Below are 17369 nucleotides of genomic sequence, written 5' to 3' on the forward strand. Positions count from 1 at the left end.
ATGCTCCTCCTACCTACAATCCTCATTTCTTGTTCACCTTGTCATTCCCAAGAATAACCCTTTCCACAGCTGCCTTCTCACCACTCTTCTCAACCAGTCCCTTAAAAACACCCCCTTCAATTTCTAAAAGCTCCCTGGGCGCACCCCACTCAACAACCTTCCCAGCATCCAGCACAAGAATCCGATCAAAGTCCGCAATCGTACTGAGTCTATGAGCGATAACCAGTAAACTGGAGTCACTCCGTCCGAACTCGCTCCGAATCGACTGCTGAATCAATGCATCGGTTTCCATATCCACAGCCGACGTCGCCTCATCCAGCACCATAATCTTAGGCCTCGAGATGATAGCACGGGCAAGACACAGAAGCTGTCGTTGGCCGTGGGAGAGATTCAACCCGCCAGACGTGATAGGCGAGGAAAGCGTCGCGAAGAAACCAGTTGGCTTAGGCGGCGCAGTAGACGAAGACGAAGAAGCCAGTGTGCTACTCCCGCTCAAGGGATCGTTGCATCGTGCCAGATTAGGACTCTGGAGCGGACTCTGAGACGACGAGCTTGGCTGGGAGGCAAGAGTCGATGTATCCTCGAAATGGAGGAGATGCACACGTTCCAATGCGTTATACAGCTCCAGATCACTGTGTTCGTTGAACGGGTCCAGGTTCGACCGGATCGTTCCTGAGAATAGCACGGGATCTTGTGGGATAATTGCCAGTCGGCTACGGAGTTCTTGGAGTTTGAGCTGTGAGATATCGAGTCCGTCGATGATAATTCGGCCGCGTCGAGACTCGAGGAAGCGGAATAGGGCCAGTGTTAGTGAAGACTTTCCTGCGCCTGTGCGGCCTACTACGCCAACGCGCTGGTTATTCTCAACCGTAAAGCTGACCCCGTTGAGAACGGCTGGGAGGTCAGGAGCGTAGCCTACTTCAAGGTCCTCAACTTCGATTTTCCCCCGCGTAGGCCAGGATGCTGGCGGGTTATATCCGTCTTGATTTTCAGTTTCGATGTTGGTGTATTCAAGGACCCGCTCTGTAGCATTCATGTCGATTTCAACATTCGCGTAGAACCGAAGACCCATTGCCACGGCGTAGTTATATTGCAGGGCAAAGCTCATAGCGAATCCAGCCAGCGCGGCAGAGGCACCGGGCATATACACGACCAGTGCGGCGGTCATTGTAGAGAAGAGCGCGCCGACAAGGGCCATCCAGAACCCGAGCCAGCGGTTGAAGAGCCAGAGATACCAGGATGCCTGCGCGTGGTGGTTGATCAGGTTGTACATCTCCTGGATGTAGGTGTCTGCTTTGTTGAATGCGCGGATTGTGGCAAGGCCGGACAGGCTGGAGCCGAATTTCTCCATCACAGGGCTTTTGGCTGTACTCTCGAGGCGTTTAATTTCGCGGACACCACCGAGATAGTCCCGGCATAGGCGGACGCAGAGAGCGAGTAGCACGCAGGCGAGAAGAAGCAGGAAGGGAGATACTGTTGTACCTGCCACTAGAATGCCGAGCAGCTCAAGGGCTTTATAGGTTAGGTGCCCAATATCATAGCCCAGACGCCAGTCGAGGAGGTAGATGTCCGAGGTGAAGCGGTTGAGGATACGGCCTAGAGGGACAGTGTCGAGCCAGCGGAGGGGAGCGCGAAGGACTGTCGCTAAAAGATCGTCGAAGAGTTGGCGTGACGACTCGATAAAGGCAACAGCAAGGGCAAGACAGCGCAGTGTGCCGACAAGACATGCCGCCGCGGAGATACCAACGTAGATGGTGAGGTAGTACATGAGGTCGCTGTTGATGTTGATAGGGCTTGTTGCCTGTTTGGGCTCTGGATCGGTTGTACTGGAAGTCCACAAGCTCACCCACCAGGACTACTAAATTAGCAAAGACCTAAAACCTCGAGAATTTAGAAACTTACCCTGCCGATGAGAAGGGTCGTAAAAGCCGCGTATGCCAGGAACGCCAGGATCCACCACCGCAGACGATTGCCCTTGTTCATGTATGCGCCATATACCTTCAGGGGGATTGAGCCAGTCTCTCGCTTTTCTTCTTGCATAAACTTCTTGATCGTCTGCATACTGAACACAGACGATCGCCGACCACCATTAGCAGCGGAAGAGCGCTTTCTCTTACGAAGTTCTTGAGGAGGTTGTTCATTTCGCTCGCGGTTGACCTCGACCTTGACCATAAGGTCCGCCAATTCCCCAGACGCCTGAAGCTGCTGAACAGTGCCGGCATGATTGACAAAGCCGTTTTCAAGCAAAACACAGTAGTCAGTTCGTGGAAGACACAGTCCCGCATGGTGAGTAACCAGTATCCTAGTCCGGCCCTGCCCCAGCTCTCCAGTGAGTGCATGTTCATACACATGTCGTCCGGTCTCCGCGTCCAGCGCGCTGAAGATATCATCCATAACCAAAATCCCAGCGCGAGAGTATAGTGCCCTGGCAAATGAGATACGCCATCTCTGCCCACCACTGAGGTTAATCCCATTCGCGCCGATATCTGTCAGATCACCGTCCGACAGCATCGTCATGTCCTTCTCCAAGCCGGAGGCGAAGAGCGTTTGGCGGTACCGCTGCCGGTCGTAGGGTAGGCCGAATAGGATATTCTCTTTAATGGTTGCGTTCTCCATCCACGGGTTCTGTGCTACGTAGGCAATCGCGGTGTCGAGGATCCAGTTGGCTCGTGTCGCTAGGTGGTCGAATCGTTGGGATAGAGGCGGCGCACGAGGAACTTTCACTGACCCAGACAGTACATCGCATTCGCCTAGGATCGAGGCAAGCAGAAGACTCTTGCCGGATCCTGTCTTGCCAACAATTGCGGTTAGTCCTTTAGAAGGGAATTGGAGAGATACGTGTCGGAGGACGAAGCGATCGCATTCCCAGTTGTCCTCTTGTGCATCTTCAGACGGCCAGGCAACTGTTGCGTCTTTGAACGTGATCGTATCGACGTCTGCTGTATTCGGGACCTTCTCAGGCGAGGATAGATAGCTGTCAATGCGGTCGGTGCTGACTTTTGCTTCCATCGCTTTAGAAAAAAGATCCGGCAGACTGGCTAGAGATGACTCGAGCGAGCCAAAAATGGACAGCGCTGTGAAAGCAACTGAAGGGGATAGTTCTCCTCGTGTAATTGCATAAACGGTCAAGGACACAGCAGAAAGGAGCAACGGCCCCATGATCCATACAGACACCATGCCCGTAGTATACACCGACGTCTTCCAGAGCAGATTCAGCTCCAGCTTGCGTTTCTCCTTGATGCGGTCCTGCCACTGCTGCTCTAAAGCACCGAACTTGATCTGTCGGATTCCCTGCAAGACTTCGGTTACAGCACCGGTCCGCTTATCGCTCGCTTTCATGAACTCTTCCTGGGCGGCAGCGTATCGTCTAGTGAGCCATGAATTGGCCGGTGTGAGTAGAATCGCGCCTCCAATTCCAGCCAGAAGACTGGGCCAGCCGATGAGGCTAACAAGAAATCCGCCAGCAATTGCCAATCGAAGGATACAAGACGGGATGAGGTAGCTGAATGTGACAAAATCGGCGATACGCTTTGAGTCGACAGCCGCGAGGTTAATAATGCTCTGGCGGTTCCTCTCCTGCTCTTCTCCTTCTTCCTCTTCCTCTTCGTCTTCCCAGTCTTCCATCTCGTGCGTAGACTTCGCCTTGGGGGAGTTGATATCCTTGCACCGCATTGATTTTGCGAATACCAATCCCGAGAGGCCCTCGTAGATGGGAATCCAGAGGTCTGAATAAATCAACCACCAAAGCCACGACTCAATGCTCGACGACAGCGCCAGAAACATCCCAAGTCCGCCTACCCACATCCAGGCCTCTGGGGAGTGCTTAGAAAGAACAGCGTCCTCCTCGAGAGTCTTGAGAATCTTGAAAAGAGCCACCTGTGGGCCAAAACCAAGGACACAGACCACGAGGCTTAGAAGCCCTTGAATTACAAGGGCTCGAGCATGTCGAACGGCCAGGGCGACCCAGAGTTTACGAGCCCCCTGGAACTGTGCCAGTCGTGTATGCACAGTCTCTGCTCTCGCGGCGAACGGTAGCTTTGGCAGGTCTTCGACACCTAGCCCTTTATTCCGAGATGCAAAGTGGAGCAGGCCCGTGGCCCAGCCGTAGGTGAAGCGGTTGTATGCGCTGACATTGAACTCCTGGTCGACTTCTCGGCCCTCGAAATAGACGGTTGGTCGTCGGGGAATGAGAATGCAGACCACCGCCCGGAGACTGGCGACGAGTATTTGGGTGGAGAAGAGTGCTGTAAATGCGTGGCTGATGTCGATTTGGTACCCGTTACTCCAGAAAATGATCATTTGAGCAGCTATACATAGGAGAGAAACGAAGCTGGCCGAGAATGCAGAGATCCCTAGGTAATATCTCTTCACGCAGGACTTCTCCGTGAGTAGCGAGACCGTTTGAAGGCACATCACAGTCTACGTGTCACCCATTAGTCCAGCCATAACTGCAGTTGGGAAAGGTCAGAAACTCACCCATCCGACCATCTGCACCCACGACGGGGCAATAAAGTGTCTCTTCTCCTGCTCTCGTACACAAGTTGCCACAACTGCCTGTGCCAACGATACCCCGAACCCGGTAAAAGAGAGCAAGAGGACGCCCCATTTTTGCCACTTTTCTGACTTTTCAAACTCGGCAACCGAATACTCCGTCGCCTCTCCATCTTCATCGATATACGCCGTGGGTGCCGGTTCCGACGAATCCTCCAACCGAATCGGCCCATACCGCGTCGTCTTCGCGACTCTCACCCAGAGACCCCATACTGCTGGCACGCTGCAGACAGCAATAACAAACACACCCAGAGCCCCTATCCCAATAACCAATCTCTCAGCGGGTGTCATCCCTCATATCAAATATCGAATGGTCGATGCACTGGCAGGCAATGCAATCGGTGTCGTCGTGTTGTGAAAAGATGAAAGAAAGATGTCAACAACAGAAATGCGGGATGGAAAAAAAGCAAATATCCTGCTCGAGCGGGTCCTGGGAAACGGAGTTGCACGCGCTGGTCTGGACATTCCTCTCCGCGTGCCTGCATTCCCTGCTGTTGCTCCTGGGGTCAATTTCTTCAAGTTCCTGGTGAGTGGAGCACGCGGTGGGTTGTGTATCTGTGTACCGTCGATACGGATATTTGCAGTATCCATTCCCATTGGCTGTTGGTCTGAAAGCTATCCAATGAATGTGGGTAAATAAAGTAGGCCAAGACATCGTACTGTTACGTCACGTAACACCCACAAGGGCAGGCAGGGATCGAAGGGGGTCGGTGCGCATCAACACTGGGATCGAAGGAGGATCGGAGAATTAAGATGCAGAAAAACAGCTGTGTGAACCTGCCAGGCGCGGGTCACCCGATGGCATTAGCCTCATTTTGTGCAATTGTTGCCGTTGCGTAACGTCGTCCGGCACGGCAGCGGGTGTCAGTCTGGAGTTACCTGGATAGAATAGAACGAGAACTGGTGGGGAAGCCTGACCGGCACAAAAGATCAATTGCGTATTTCTGGAACTGGGGATGGGATGGGGTACATACTAATTAAAGGCATTCCATCCTTGTAGGAGTCAACGGGTTCCAGTTTGGCTCACCGTTCCGATCCCATTAGTTGAGGATGCCTCAGGCAGCGAGTTATCCCGGCAAAACAGAGGCAGCATGAAGTCTTGCAGAGTCAATATGAATATGCCCTTGTTGCCTTGTGGCTTCTGAGGGGCCAAAAGTCTCGGTGATAATGTACGGTTCGACCTAGCGTCATGTTCATGTTATATGCCGCTGTGACTATCATCCGGACTTTCCAGCAACTGGCCCATACAGTCGACCTCAGGGCAAAGAGATCGAACAAAAACACTTTTACTTCTACGAATACTTAAAATATAAAAATAAAAAAAAAAAAAAATACAACAGCTGGGATTCGCATGTGGTCACCCACCATACTACTAACCAGCCGGCGTGTGGCTTAGGGGTATCCTAGCCTGATTTTCTTGCTGCTGTTGGCGAATTTGCGCCACGCGACTGAGCCCACGGATCAGGCAGTGCTCTTTCGTCTGCATTATGAAGCGGCAGACTTACCGTGAGGGTGGTCCTCGTATTTTTTCTGAGGCTGGAGAAAAGTACACTCAAGCTCCGTGTTTACGCATTCATGACATGGCCGCAAGAGACTACACTGGAAATCCATCGATCAGTTGGTGCCAGGTCCATAGTATCGTAAAATCTTTAGGAACGGGGATATGCCAAGGATATAGGCATTCTAGCGGAGTATCATTTTACTTTTCACTAAGAGTAGGATCTCTTCGCTTTCCAGGCTAAGCGTCGCGGGCCGTTTCTGTGTTTGGTTGGCTTTTACATGGGGTTTCCGTTTAAATAGCTACCGTAATCGAATTTATCTTGTGAAGTACCCCAGATATCTTAACTCTTTTCGAAGGAAGAAGTTCAACCTAGCTGGGAGAAAGGTTCCTGTTCCTCAGTATGTGAAACAGACGCGATGAAGTCCGACTAACTTAAGTGGTTTAGTCAATCGATACCTGGTTGACAATCAGGGAATATTCTGTAATATTCGGATTTTCCTTGTTTTGTTGGGGCCAGAATGACTTCGACTAGGCCTAATTAGGGAGCGGTTTATCACTGGCATGTTGGGTGAGGGTAGCGAATACTTTTGTCGTACCACTGTAATGGAGGAGAATCCCCAGATTTTTATGGGGGATTCCGCGGAGACCAGTTGAAAAACTCGGTTCGGCTGTCCCCAGGCCCTGGCTTCGAACACCTAAAACGGAAAAGCGTATTGTGGCTGCTGCGATCCGAAAACCGGCAATCACAACGACCGATGTTCTTCCGTTCGTGCTGACGAGCCCTAATCAGAAAGCGGATTGTGTCAAACTTTCAATTTTTGCTGGTCCTCAAATCAGGCCCTTGGCCACAGAACCCTGAAGGGGCTTGGTCACAACGCCACAACGTTGGGTGCGTGGGGGATTTAAGGCAGCCGGTAAGCATGTTGAGCAAGACACGACATGGCCTGATGATGCGGCGGTTTCTTTCCTGTCCCCTTTTGACTGCCAACTTCACCATCTTCATGTTGACGAGCCAGCAAATCCAGGCCATCTCAATAGCGGAGAGAACAGGTGCCAGTTTTTCACTTCTGGGCTGCGCATTCATTGTGACAACCTATGCCGCGTCGCCAAAATTCCGGAAGCCAGTAAAGCGACTGATATTTTATGCCTCCCTTGGAAATATCTTCTCTGCTGTATCTTCGTTGATAAGTACAGAAGGAATTGCAAGCGGGACAGATTCTCCGCTATGCCAGATGCAGGCATTTTTTGTTCAATAGTACGTCTACCGCCAATAAATCTAATAAGACCTTCAGAATGCAAGGATTCCCCATGCTAACGGTGAGCAGTTGGATGCCATCTGACCCGCTATGGGCCCTGTGCATGGCGGTCAACATCTACCTCGCATTCTACCACCATTACTCCGGCAAGGACCTGAAGAGGCTCGAAAAATGGTATTTTGTCGTATGCTACGGCCTACCTCTCATTCCTGCCGTTGTGCTGCTGTGCATTAAGACAGAAGAAAGGGGGCGGATTTACGGGGCGGCTGTGGTATTCGACTCCTATCAGTGTTGATTAATCTAAGCCTCTGACCCTCTTGCTTTACAATCCTAGATCTGGTGTTCTATCTCCAACGAGTGGGAATTTCTTCGACTGGTGTGCTTCTACGGCCCAATATGGTATGGTTATCATCAAATATCTGATGTGCTCAGCTGTTTGGCTTGTCTAATGCTCTCAATTCTCTATAGCTTTATAGCATTAAGCGCACTCCTTCTCTATGCAAACATGGGCTATGTCATCCTGAAATGCAAAACAGCGCTCGCCCAGAATGCGGGGGTACAGGATCGGGTCATACAGAACTGTCACACTCAGTCGACAATCACAGATCCGAGCAGTGCTCAAGAAATTCGGTCCTTGTCATACTCGACATCCACTGCGTCCCCCGCTGGAAAGAGGCAGGCCAAATTTGACCAATCACTATGGATATACCTGAGATATTCACTCCTCTTCTTCCTGGCAGCGGTGGTTACGTGGGTAAGGCCAACTGTCCATTCCCTCTTGAAAGTGGCCGCTGGCTTCACAAAATTTATTGGTCACCATCGTCGTCGTCATCAAAAGAATGCTAAAATTGAATTCAGGCACCCTCGTGCGTGAATCGAATATACAGCCTCGCTCGTCCTCAGCATCCCAGCTACGGACTAAATCTGACAGGCGCCTTGGTACTCTCCCTCCAAGGCTTCTGGAATTCTGTCATCTATACTTCAACTGCTGCTCCAATCTTTAGAGATCTATGGGCTCGAAAATTCGCATGCCGGCTCACCTCACGCCGAGCAACCTGGCATGACCTTGAGGCGCACGATGATGGTTTTCAGACCGACAACATGGAGCTACGTGGTCAATACAGCCCCTGATTGATCAAGCCGCCTGGTGAGGGCGCCTAGGTAAGCTAGGCCTCTATGGACGCCTGCCATTAGCCAAAGTTTAATACTATACTAGTAAGCTGAACCACTTAAAAATAATAATACTTGCTACTGTACCACCACATTTATTAGATCATCATACTGGCAGTAATATGGAAATATGATTTCCGAATCGCGCTAAATCTGGGCCCCCTTTTTATCATATCTGGAAGAACGCGGGGGAGAGGTCGTGAGACGACTGTTCCTGCATTCTAATTTGTTGAGGCTAGGCTACGGTCGAACGAGGAAAACAACCTGAAGTAACCACGGTATAACGTGTCATCTAATCCGAAACAAGGGACAGGCTGTGCCTGTGGAATCACCATATACGAATTCCCGCTACAAGGTCGGCCTGTTCTAGGCCCGACCTTTGGAGAGCTTTCCATCGTCACCCCCGCAATATGACCCTGTCCGCGGAGCTAATTGCGGCATTTTTCAGACCGTGAGGCGCTCTGATGGGTGCGACTTATCGGGTAGTTTAGGGTCACTCAGTGAGATTGCGTGGGGAACGTCCTCCGGGGGTAGTTATCTTTTGCATGGTGACACATGCCAAAGGATCCTAGTTTAGTGCCAATCTCCGCGCGGTTGTAATGGGGTGGAGCCTCGTATGAGCGGGTTTAATAGAAATCCATGGATGGTGCTTGACCATTAGACTTTCAGCCTTCACTAGAAGATCGTTGGACCGTGGAACGCCCATTCTAAGCGGCCTTACCGTCCAAACAGAATGTCCTGTCTAGCGAGGCATTGCAATAATAAATATCTTACTATAATATAATAGGTAAGGAGGTCAAGTACTGATTTCTGACTACAATAGACGTAGCCCATTTGTTGTGTTGGGTGGTTCTGTCAACCTGCAACTCGTTGCGTGTATTTCCACATTTTAAGCAATTGCCACCTGGATGGTTCACAGAGCTTGGCTTGAATTCGGCGCCCCAATACGAGCGCCGCGTGGCACGCTAGAGAGCTTGTTGACCTGTCACGGAGATTGGCGGGTGAAGGAGATATGCAGGAGTCAACGCTCTCGGGCGCGGTTCACATTAGCTGAAAAACTTTGATTGAGACAACTAACAGACGATACGGGAGTATTCGGAGCCAGCTTCGTTTGGTGCATGTAGACTCGAATACGGTTCTCATATCATTCCTGTATAATATATATTGTCTCCCGTGGCCCCTGACTCTGAAATTCAGATTGCCAGTCTTGGTTCCTCATCTCGGATCAGAATAAGCAGAACATTGCAGGTCTTCTGCTCCGACAATCTCGAGCCTTAGAAAACCTCTTATCTGTTATCTATTACCCGACATAATGACGGACTCTAACTCTAGCGGTGTCCAAGAGATGAGCCCTGGACGCTATATCGCTACCCGGTTGCCTACGTTGAAGCCTCCTATGAAGAAGGCGCCCAACCCTTTCTCAGCCCTTGCTCTACTCAGTAAAAAGGACTGGCTATTTTTTGCGGTTAGTGAAATGAAGACTCCTACCCAGCCCACCACTAGGTCCGGCATCCCGGGACCCCAGGCGGGACACACAATGGAGAGGCTGAGAAATTGCTGTTTGAGTACTGAGTGAGTGACTTTTTAGATTGCCTTCCTCGGTTGGACCTGGGACGCCTTTGACTATTTCACCCTTACTTTGACAACAACCGATGTCGCCAAAACGTTCAATAAGTCGGTTACTGATATAAGCTGGGGTATCACACTCGTTCTTATGCTAAGGTCTGTTGGAGCAATCATATTCGGGATTGCCTCTGACATGTTTAACCGGAAATGGCCCTTTGTTGTTAACATGGTTCTCTTTATTGTACTCGAGCTCGGGGCTGGTTTCTCCCAAACATGGCATCAGTTCCTGGCCACGCGTGCTTTGTACGGGATTGCGATGGGCGGCTTATATGGCAACATATCAGTAACAGCACTCGAAGATTGTCCCAAGGAAGCTCGCGGGACTGTCTCTGGACTGCTTCAGCAAGGATATGCTTTTGGCTACCTACTAGCGACTGCTTTTGCCCGTGGACTGGTCAATACAACACCCCACGGGTGGCGCCCTTTCTACTGGTTTGCTGCCTGCCCTCCAGTTCTTCTCATCATTTTCCGACTCTGTCTTCCGGAGACGGACGCATTTATGCAGCGCAAAGCCCTTCGAGAGGGAAGCAGCAATGCTGCTTCAACCTTTATTGCGGAAGGAAAGGTAGCTTTGAGATCCAACTGGCTGCTTCTAGTTTATCTTGTCCTGCTGATGGCCGGCATGAATTTCATGGTAAGCGAGCCCATCGCTGTTGTGGGATGCCTTTGCCATGTGGCCATCTCCAAACCCGTCTTATAGCTGCAAAGATCCCAAAAAGCTAATGTAATGGCTTACAGTCCCACGGCTCCCAAGACCTTTATCCTACCATGCTTAAAGTACAATACAACTTTGATGCAAATGCCGTCACAGTCACACAGGTGGTTTTCAATATCGGTGCCTTAACCGGCGGCACGTTGTGTGGCTGGGCCAGTCAGACTTTTGGCCGCCGCTTCACGCTGATCATCTGCTGTATTATTGGGGGAGCTTTGCTATACCCGTACACATTTACTTCCAGCGAGAAAGTCATGGCTCCTGCTTTCTTTGAGCAATTCTGTGTCCAAGGCGCCTGGGGTGTCATTCCCATTCATCTGATGGAGCTGTCGCCAGCCTCGATCCGAGCATTTGTCGTCGGCACATCCTACCAACTTGGGAACCTTGCCTCGTCCGCGAGCTCAACGATAGAGGCTACTATCGGCTCACGGTTCCCGTTGCCGGTGACAGACCCCAGCTCCAACGCTCATCCGTATGAGTATGGTAAAGTGATTTGCATCTTCATGGGCTGCGTGTATGCGTACACCATGCTTATTGTTGTCGTCGGTCCAGAGAAACATGGTCGGGACTTTGACACCGAAAACAACCTGGAAGAAATGACCGCTGTTGCGCGAAGTGACCCTGAAAAGGCTGTAGTACTTCACGTTGAGTAAGATCGGGCCCAGCAATGGATGGGTTGGCGGGTGGGTTTCTTTGTTTAGGTGGGTAAACAAGAAGCCAATAAGGCTACAATTCCATGTTCATATCTATAGTATGTTTGTGCGAAAGCATTCAATTTGAATTACTTCCAATGCTTAAGATTCTGAGAGGTCTGGGTAACCTGGTGCAGATGTATGCTCGACCCATTGCAGGTATCTTCTTCTTCTTCCCCAAGGATTCTCGAACCAGTAGGCACGCTTCTCCTACTTTGACGAGTCCACCCTCTATCCACTCCAACCATCGAATTCCAGTATTTTGTTCGAGCCGAGTCATCCGAACTGGGTAAACGAGGGGAGGTGAGCAATATATAATAGACCAGCCAGGGTCGTGTACAGGAAAGCGCTAGTCGCGGTTATGATGCCCCAGTAAGTACGGTACTTCCACCCCTGACTCGGGCTATTCCAAGTGAGCCTGTCAAAGTTTCGAGAAGAGCGGTGTTTGCCCGTTATAGCCACCACTCAGAGTCCGATACCTCTACAATGAGGGCGCTCCTTTTCAAAGTGCGGCTCGGCCAACGTCAGCTTGTGTCTCTTTTGACACCCTTTCTTCTGTTGAGAAACCATTCTCCAAACCTGCCTAGCGCTAGTGTCATCGAAAAGGAGAAAGCACTTTTCAGGCAGCTTGACCGGCAGCTCTCCATCTGGGAGCAATGCTGTAGTGGATTCTTAGAAAACCAAGAAGCCAGCAGGGGCATATCAGTCGTGGTTACTGTTCGCCTCACGTCCCTAATGTGCATGTAATTCACCAAGTCTGGAGAGTAATCCTTGACTTAAACTAAACAAATAAAGAACAGCTCTTCTAGCCCTATATCAGCATCTTGCCTTCCTCCACCTTTATGACTGTCCTGCCACCACCACCAGTTCAGAACGTCAATTCGATACTTATAATATTTTGCAACTTTCCAGTTTGCTTGTGTCCCAGCAGACATCTCATTTATACCAAGACGCGCGTCACAGATGCAACTTTTTGTCACGAAACATCCCCGCGGCCAAAGTCAACACGGACCTGAAACATAGCCACAAGCACTTCTGCTGCCCTGAGGTGTCACATATACTGGCCATTACCCACCTTTCCTACCCCGGTCTGTCGAAATTCTCTTTTTTCTTTTTACTTCTGAACTAATTGCCTTCTCGTTGTACAGCTGCCACCTCCCGTCCCACAGCCAAGCCACCACCTTCCCCTCGGACTAAACGTACCTTGGCATACTTACCATGGTTAGAGTTCAATCAATCGTGTACAGTAACCAGTCTCGCCTCCGCTGGCCCATTTCATTGTGGACGGTCCATTGCGACACCGGACGGTTCAGTGGGTGGGCAGATCGACGATCAAAAACCAGGCCATGTTCTGCTCGTCCGGCACGCCGCCAGTTGTCGGGTCCGGGCCTAACCTTGATAGGTCATGTTGGTACCATAAGGTGCAGCAGGATAAAATCTATTGCACGGCCTGGATGGTCTCTCGGCGCGTATGGATAAAAATTAGCGAATGTTTGCCGCCTGGGGAATCACTTCATGAGAACTTTGAGGCTCCCGGCCGCTTCCTTCCCAGCGGTTTTCCTACGTTGTTGTGCTATTGTTCAGTTTATTCAACCCGAGGGGCTGTACTATATCAAGAATCATAACATTTTACATATCGTGTACAAGTCCCACATCCCCATGTACGGAATGCTCGCGCGCGGGTGGCCGGCCCAACACGTCACATTCCCTCGAGGGCAGTTGCATGCTGTTAATTCTTGCCTCTGAGCTTACGAGTTCGGGATTCGTGTTTCCTGTTGCGCTTTGGATATGGCGCGCATACAAATCGCCGCAAGTTCCGTGGTCAAACCGTCGAGGTATTGCAAGTGGGTAAGTTCGCCAAGGGCGAGCTGTCGGACTGGAATGCGGTGAATCAATCCAGGAACGCTTTGCAACAGCTCCACATTGCCAACCGTGTCAGGGCCATGTGGGTCAGCGATGGTGCTGCAAAAGAGCGTCAAGACTGCAGTTATGGCATAGAAGAGGATGATCCTAGTTCGGGTGGCGGCCCCGCGAGTTAGGTATAATCGGGCCCTCCCAGCATGATGTTGGATAGGAGCAAACGGTACGTACCAGAAACATTCCCCTTTTACTGCTGGAAGCACTCTGTGGAGGTAAAATAGCGTCGAACGACAGGCGGTGATGGAAAGGTTTATGCTAGAGGTTATCCCGCTCAGCCTCGGCCTCCCCACGTCGGGATCAGAGGCCGCGTTTCGGTACCGGGTGCTTCCTTGATGAATCGAGGTTACACAGTGGTAGTATGCCAGTCTTAGCATCACTGCCTGCGTATTCACGTTGGCGCTGACAGGTGTCTCGGCGGAAAAGTACAGGGTGGGACGGAACTCTAGCGGAAGTGATAGCCTCCATTGCTCAAGTGTCTCATCCAGGGCCCGAATGCTTGACAATAACTGGGATGCACTCTGATTGAGAGAAACCGCGGAATATAAGTCCTGGTACACTCTGGACTTTAGCATAGATAGGCGAAGGTCCCAAGGATAAAGAGGGATTGTGTTGTCATTTATGTGAGGCGTGCCCAGCTGTAGATTGGCCTCTTGTGACCGTACGTAATCCACGGGCAAGCTAAGGTCGCAATGTGTGTCGTTCATGCACGGTGGCTGACCGGTCCTGATGCATAAGTCTTTGTCGAGTGAATAGCACAGCCAGAAGAGGTCACGCAAATGGGATCTGATGTCCTTCTTGTCATAGACCAGGAACTTGGAGGCGGGTGGCTGTGTATGAGCATCCAGCGCATAAAGAAGACGAGTGGCGACTGATAAGGTCACTGCTGCCGCTTGCAGGTCACCCGAGAAATATTGAAGTTGTACCTGGCAGCTCGTTCAGCTGGTGCGAAGAAGCTAGGGTGAAGGCTTATACAAACCAGCATGATCAGTGATTGAAGCCCATCAATTGTGATTTCCTGCATCACCGGAGTCATGAAAGTTTGTGCCGCCAAAGCATAGGAACGGTAATCCATAGCATCGTGTGTCCTATCTTCAAAGCCAAAAAGGGACACAACGGCCAAGAACGCGTAAATACAAGACTTGGCACTGGCAGAGCCAGAAGACGGGACCGGGCTGTAGGCAAGGTCCAGTGTCTTCTCCAGTATTGGCCTGCTCACCACAGGGAAGACTAGGGACTGAAAGGAGGAGCTATAAACTAGGATATACTGCCAAATGGTGGCTCTTGCTGGAAAAGCTGGAAGTGGAGAAGGGGATGCCACGGGTTCCATAAAAAAATCGAGTGGCTTGAGTAATTGGGATTCGAGAGCGAATAGTTTGTTGAAATCCACAATCTCCCCTACCTGCGACTCGATCCATTTCTGGCCTTCGTCGGAGAATATGTGGTACCCGGTGAGATGTGTGGCGTTGTTTAGAAATGAGTTCATGCGTCTTGGATGCTCCATCCCGGCTCTTGATTGAAGAGAAGCCGACCCACCTCGGTCTGCGGAAAGTTCTTCAGTCATTTGTGGCCATGTATTCCGTGTGGCTGTTACGTACCAGGATCGACATTAGGTCTAAGGACCCTATTTTGGGGTTGTAGCAGAATGCCCTGGCTATGAACCTGAGTTAGCGCAGGAGACCTGACCACACCTCATGGCGGGCGACTAACGTGAAGGGGCGAGAAGAAAGGGTATGGGTCTAAAGCATTACATGATATCCGTACCTACTGGAGTCTGGCCTGCGAATTCTATTGTAGGTACAGGCAAGATTGTGGTGCTGGCACCAGTTGCATTGTGGGAAGCTGGCGTCACATCGGATCTGTTTGAAGCGGAGAACGCAAATGGGAATTGGTAAGGATGGAGGTCCTGTTATGGCAATCAAAGGCAGCACCTAGACGTACCTTCCTCCTATAACAGGTGTCGCATGCCCTGCGTCTCGGGGTCCGAGTAGTCATTTCTGCGTGTCCGTCAGGCTCATTGAGCAGACGAATGCAAGAATCAGGAGGAGTAAATAACGAAATGCAGTCTAGCCTGTTCCGTCGAATCGTCCCCGCTTAGTAATTGGCCGCCGATCACGAGTTAACTCGGTCATCTGATCGTGTGGAATATGGTTTACAGTAGGGCTAGGATGTAAAGAGCTGAAATACTTGCAAAGCAGGTTCAGAACAGTAAAAGGGATGAGAGTTACGTGAATTACAGATGGAAAAATAAGGGTGGTTCTAATTATCAATCGGTTTCTAATTACTGATAAAGCAGTTGTCGATTCGCTTGAGCGGTTAAGATATATATTTACAATTGGATACTGGTACCTAGCTACTCAAGTAATAAAATATATACTTCGAGTTCAGCAAGTTTCTCAGCCCGGTGTCCACAAAACTAGCTTGGTCCCACTGACACAGCGGGAACAGGGGGGCGATCTGATATCACCCTGCAAAGCCCCCCAGTGTCTCCCGTAGACCGCTTATAGGTACCTGTGAACTACGTGACCGGCTGAACAATGATTGGAGCTGGCTGCCTTGCTAAGACTCCAATATGGGTTCAGCTTTTCGACAAGCCCCCACTCCCCCCGCTTAATCATCGGTCAAGAGTGGCAGAAGAGCAAACCTGCATGGCACATACCATTCCCATGCCGGCCCATCTCCAGGAAGCCCGGCTGCAGCGTTCCAGGGCTATGACAATTCTGAGCATAGATGTCGGAATGTCAAGGTATTTTCGGTCAACAGAGCCTCCATATGTCTACTTTGCATGAATACCGGGCCCCTGTCGAGAACAAGAAAACTAGCCGCAAAATTTCAAGTACACAAAAAAATCACCCATTGCTTGAAGCAGATCTGAAAATGAGCCAGGTTGTACTAGTGACTGGCGCCAGTCGAGGTAAGCCATACACTGGGACAGAGTGAGCTGTCACAGTTTTGTGTAGGCATCGGAAAGGGGCTTGTGGGACATTATCTTGCCCGGCCGGACACAACAGTCATCGCAAGCGTGCGGGATACAACATCGGCGAAAGCAAAGGAGCTTGAGCTTCTACAAAAGGGCGAGGGATCTCGCATAATCATTGTAGAGCTTGCTGCCGAGGATCCATATAGTGCTGTGAAGGCCGCGACCAAAATTCATACGCAGCACCAGATTGATCATGTTGATATCGCGGTAGCCAATGCTGGGCATCTGCAACCACTGGGGCCCAATTGTGGAAGTGACTGAACAGGATGTGACTTCTCACTTCGAGGTCAATACCCTGGGACCTCTTCGGCTTTTCAAGGCCATGGCGCCCATGCTGCAGAAGGCTAGGGCTCCAAAGTTTATCTATATTTCTACGCTTCTAGCCGGCATGGGTGGGATTGGAAACATTTCCACATTAACTGGCCCTTATGGAATGTCAAAGGCAGCTGGAAACTTTTTGGTTAGGAAGATCCATGCGGAGGATGACCATTTTATTACCTTGTCAGTTGATCCTGGGTAAGTCTGAGTTCCCATTCCATTTCTAGCATTCCATATTTAGAATCTTTTCCGGAGTTGACACTATGACTTGTCATTCAATGGCGATCAGACTTGTTCAAACAGACTTGCGTGACCGCGCAGCCCAGTACTATGGATTAGAAAAGGCCCCGGTGACGCTTGAGGCCAGCATCCGCGGAATCATAGCGCAGTTAATTATACAAATTGTTTAACAGTACCCTTCCATCATATTAACCTCTTTACAGATCGATGCGGCGGAAAAATCAACCCTATCTGGCTCATTTGTCGATATCACGGGGAGCAAGGTAGCTTGGTAGTCTTTACTAGGAGATATACACTCGCAAACCACATGGTACAAGCGATTGTTACTTCTGGAGCGTTTTTACCATACTATAGTATCCGTCTACTCGTTCTCCAACCTGCTGTAATTCCCTCTATTTTGTTGCTG

At 50.5% G+C, this 17369-nt stretch overlaps 5 protein-coding genes across 5 annotated transcripts; 3 read left to right on the plus strand and 2 right to left on the minus strand.

Moving 5' to 3' along the window:
- Positions 1–22: 22 nt before the first annotated feature.
- ASPSYDRAFT_162787 (putative ABC bile acid transporter) lies at positions 23–4842 on the minus strand (the record flags this gene model as incomplete). The annotated part of the gene is made up of 3 exons (XM_040843104.1): positions 23–1855; positions 1903–4419; positions 4477–4842. 3 exons carry the CDS (start codon positions 4840–4842, stop codon positions 23–25), a joined length of 4716 nt encoding a protein of 1571 aa, XP_040697195.1.
- A 2164-nt stretch (positions 4843–7006) lies between these two features.
- Positions 7007–8570, plus strand: ASPSYDRAFT_50905 (uncharacterized protein). The gene is made up of 5 exons (XM_040848174.1): positions 7007–7307; positions 7378–7579; positions 7643–7707; positions 7777–8062; positions 8167–8570. The coding sequence occupies exons 1-5, from the start codon at positions 7054–7056 to the stop codon at positions 8437–8439; spliced, it is 1080 nt and encodes a 359-aa protein (XP_040697196.1). The 5' UTR covers positions 7007–7053; the 3' UTR covers positions 8440–8570.
- A 1001-nt stretch (positions 8571–9571) lies between these two features.
- On the plus strand, positions 9572–11658 carry ASPSYDRAFT_187494 (uncharacterized protein). Its single transcript, XM_040843592.1, has 3 exons — positions 9572–9943; positions 10067–10738; positions 10843–11658. The coding sequence occupies exons 1-3, from the start codon at positions 9791–9793 to the stop codon at positions 11467–11469; spliced, it is 1452 nt and encodes a 483-aa protein (XP_040697197.1). The 5' UTR covers positions 9572–9790; the 3' UTR covers positions 11470–11658.
- A 1598-nt stretch (positions 11659–13256) lies between these two features.
- ASPSYDRAFT_162464 (transcription factor domain-containing protein) lies at positions 13257–14989 on the minus strand (the record flags this gene model as incomplete). Its single annotated transcript, XM_040843084.1, has 3 exons — positions 13257–13518; positions 13600–14351; positions 14405–14989. The coding sequence occupies 3 exons, from the start codon at positions 14987–14989 to the stop codon at positions 13257–13259; spliced, it is 1599 nt and encodes a 532-aa protein (XP_040697198.1).
- A 1313-nt stretch (positions 14990–16302) lies between these two features.
- ASPSYDRAFT_62027 (uncharacterized protein) lies at positions 16303–17238 on the plus strand (the record flags this gene model as incomplete). Its single annotated transcript, XM_040850069.1, has 5 exons — positions 16303–16339; positions 16386–16612; positions 16671–16921; positions 17013–17127; positions 17167–17238. 5 exons carry the CDS (start codon positions 16303–16305, stop codon positions 17236–17238), a joined length of 702 nt encoding a protein of 233 aa, XP_040697199.1.
- Positions 17239–17369: the final 131 nt, after the last annotated feature.

This window comes from Aspergillus sydowii (genome assembly GCF_001890705.1).
Source record: "Aspergillus sydowii CBS 593.65 unplaced genomic scaffold ASPSYscaffold_16, whole genome shotgun sequence".
NCBI classification, from domain to species: domain Eukaryota; kingdom Fungi; phylum Ascomycota; class Eurotiomycetes; order Eurotiales; family Aspergillaceae; genus Aspergillus; species Aspergillus sydowii.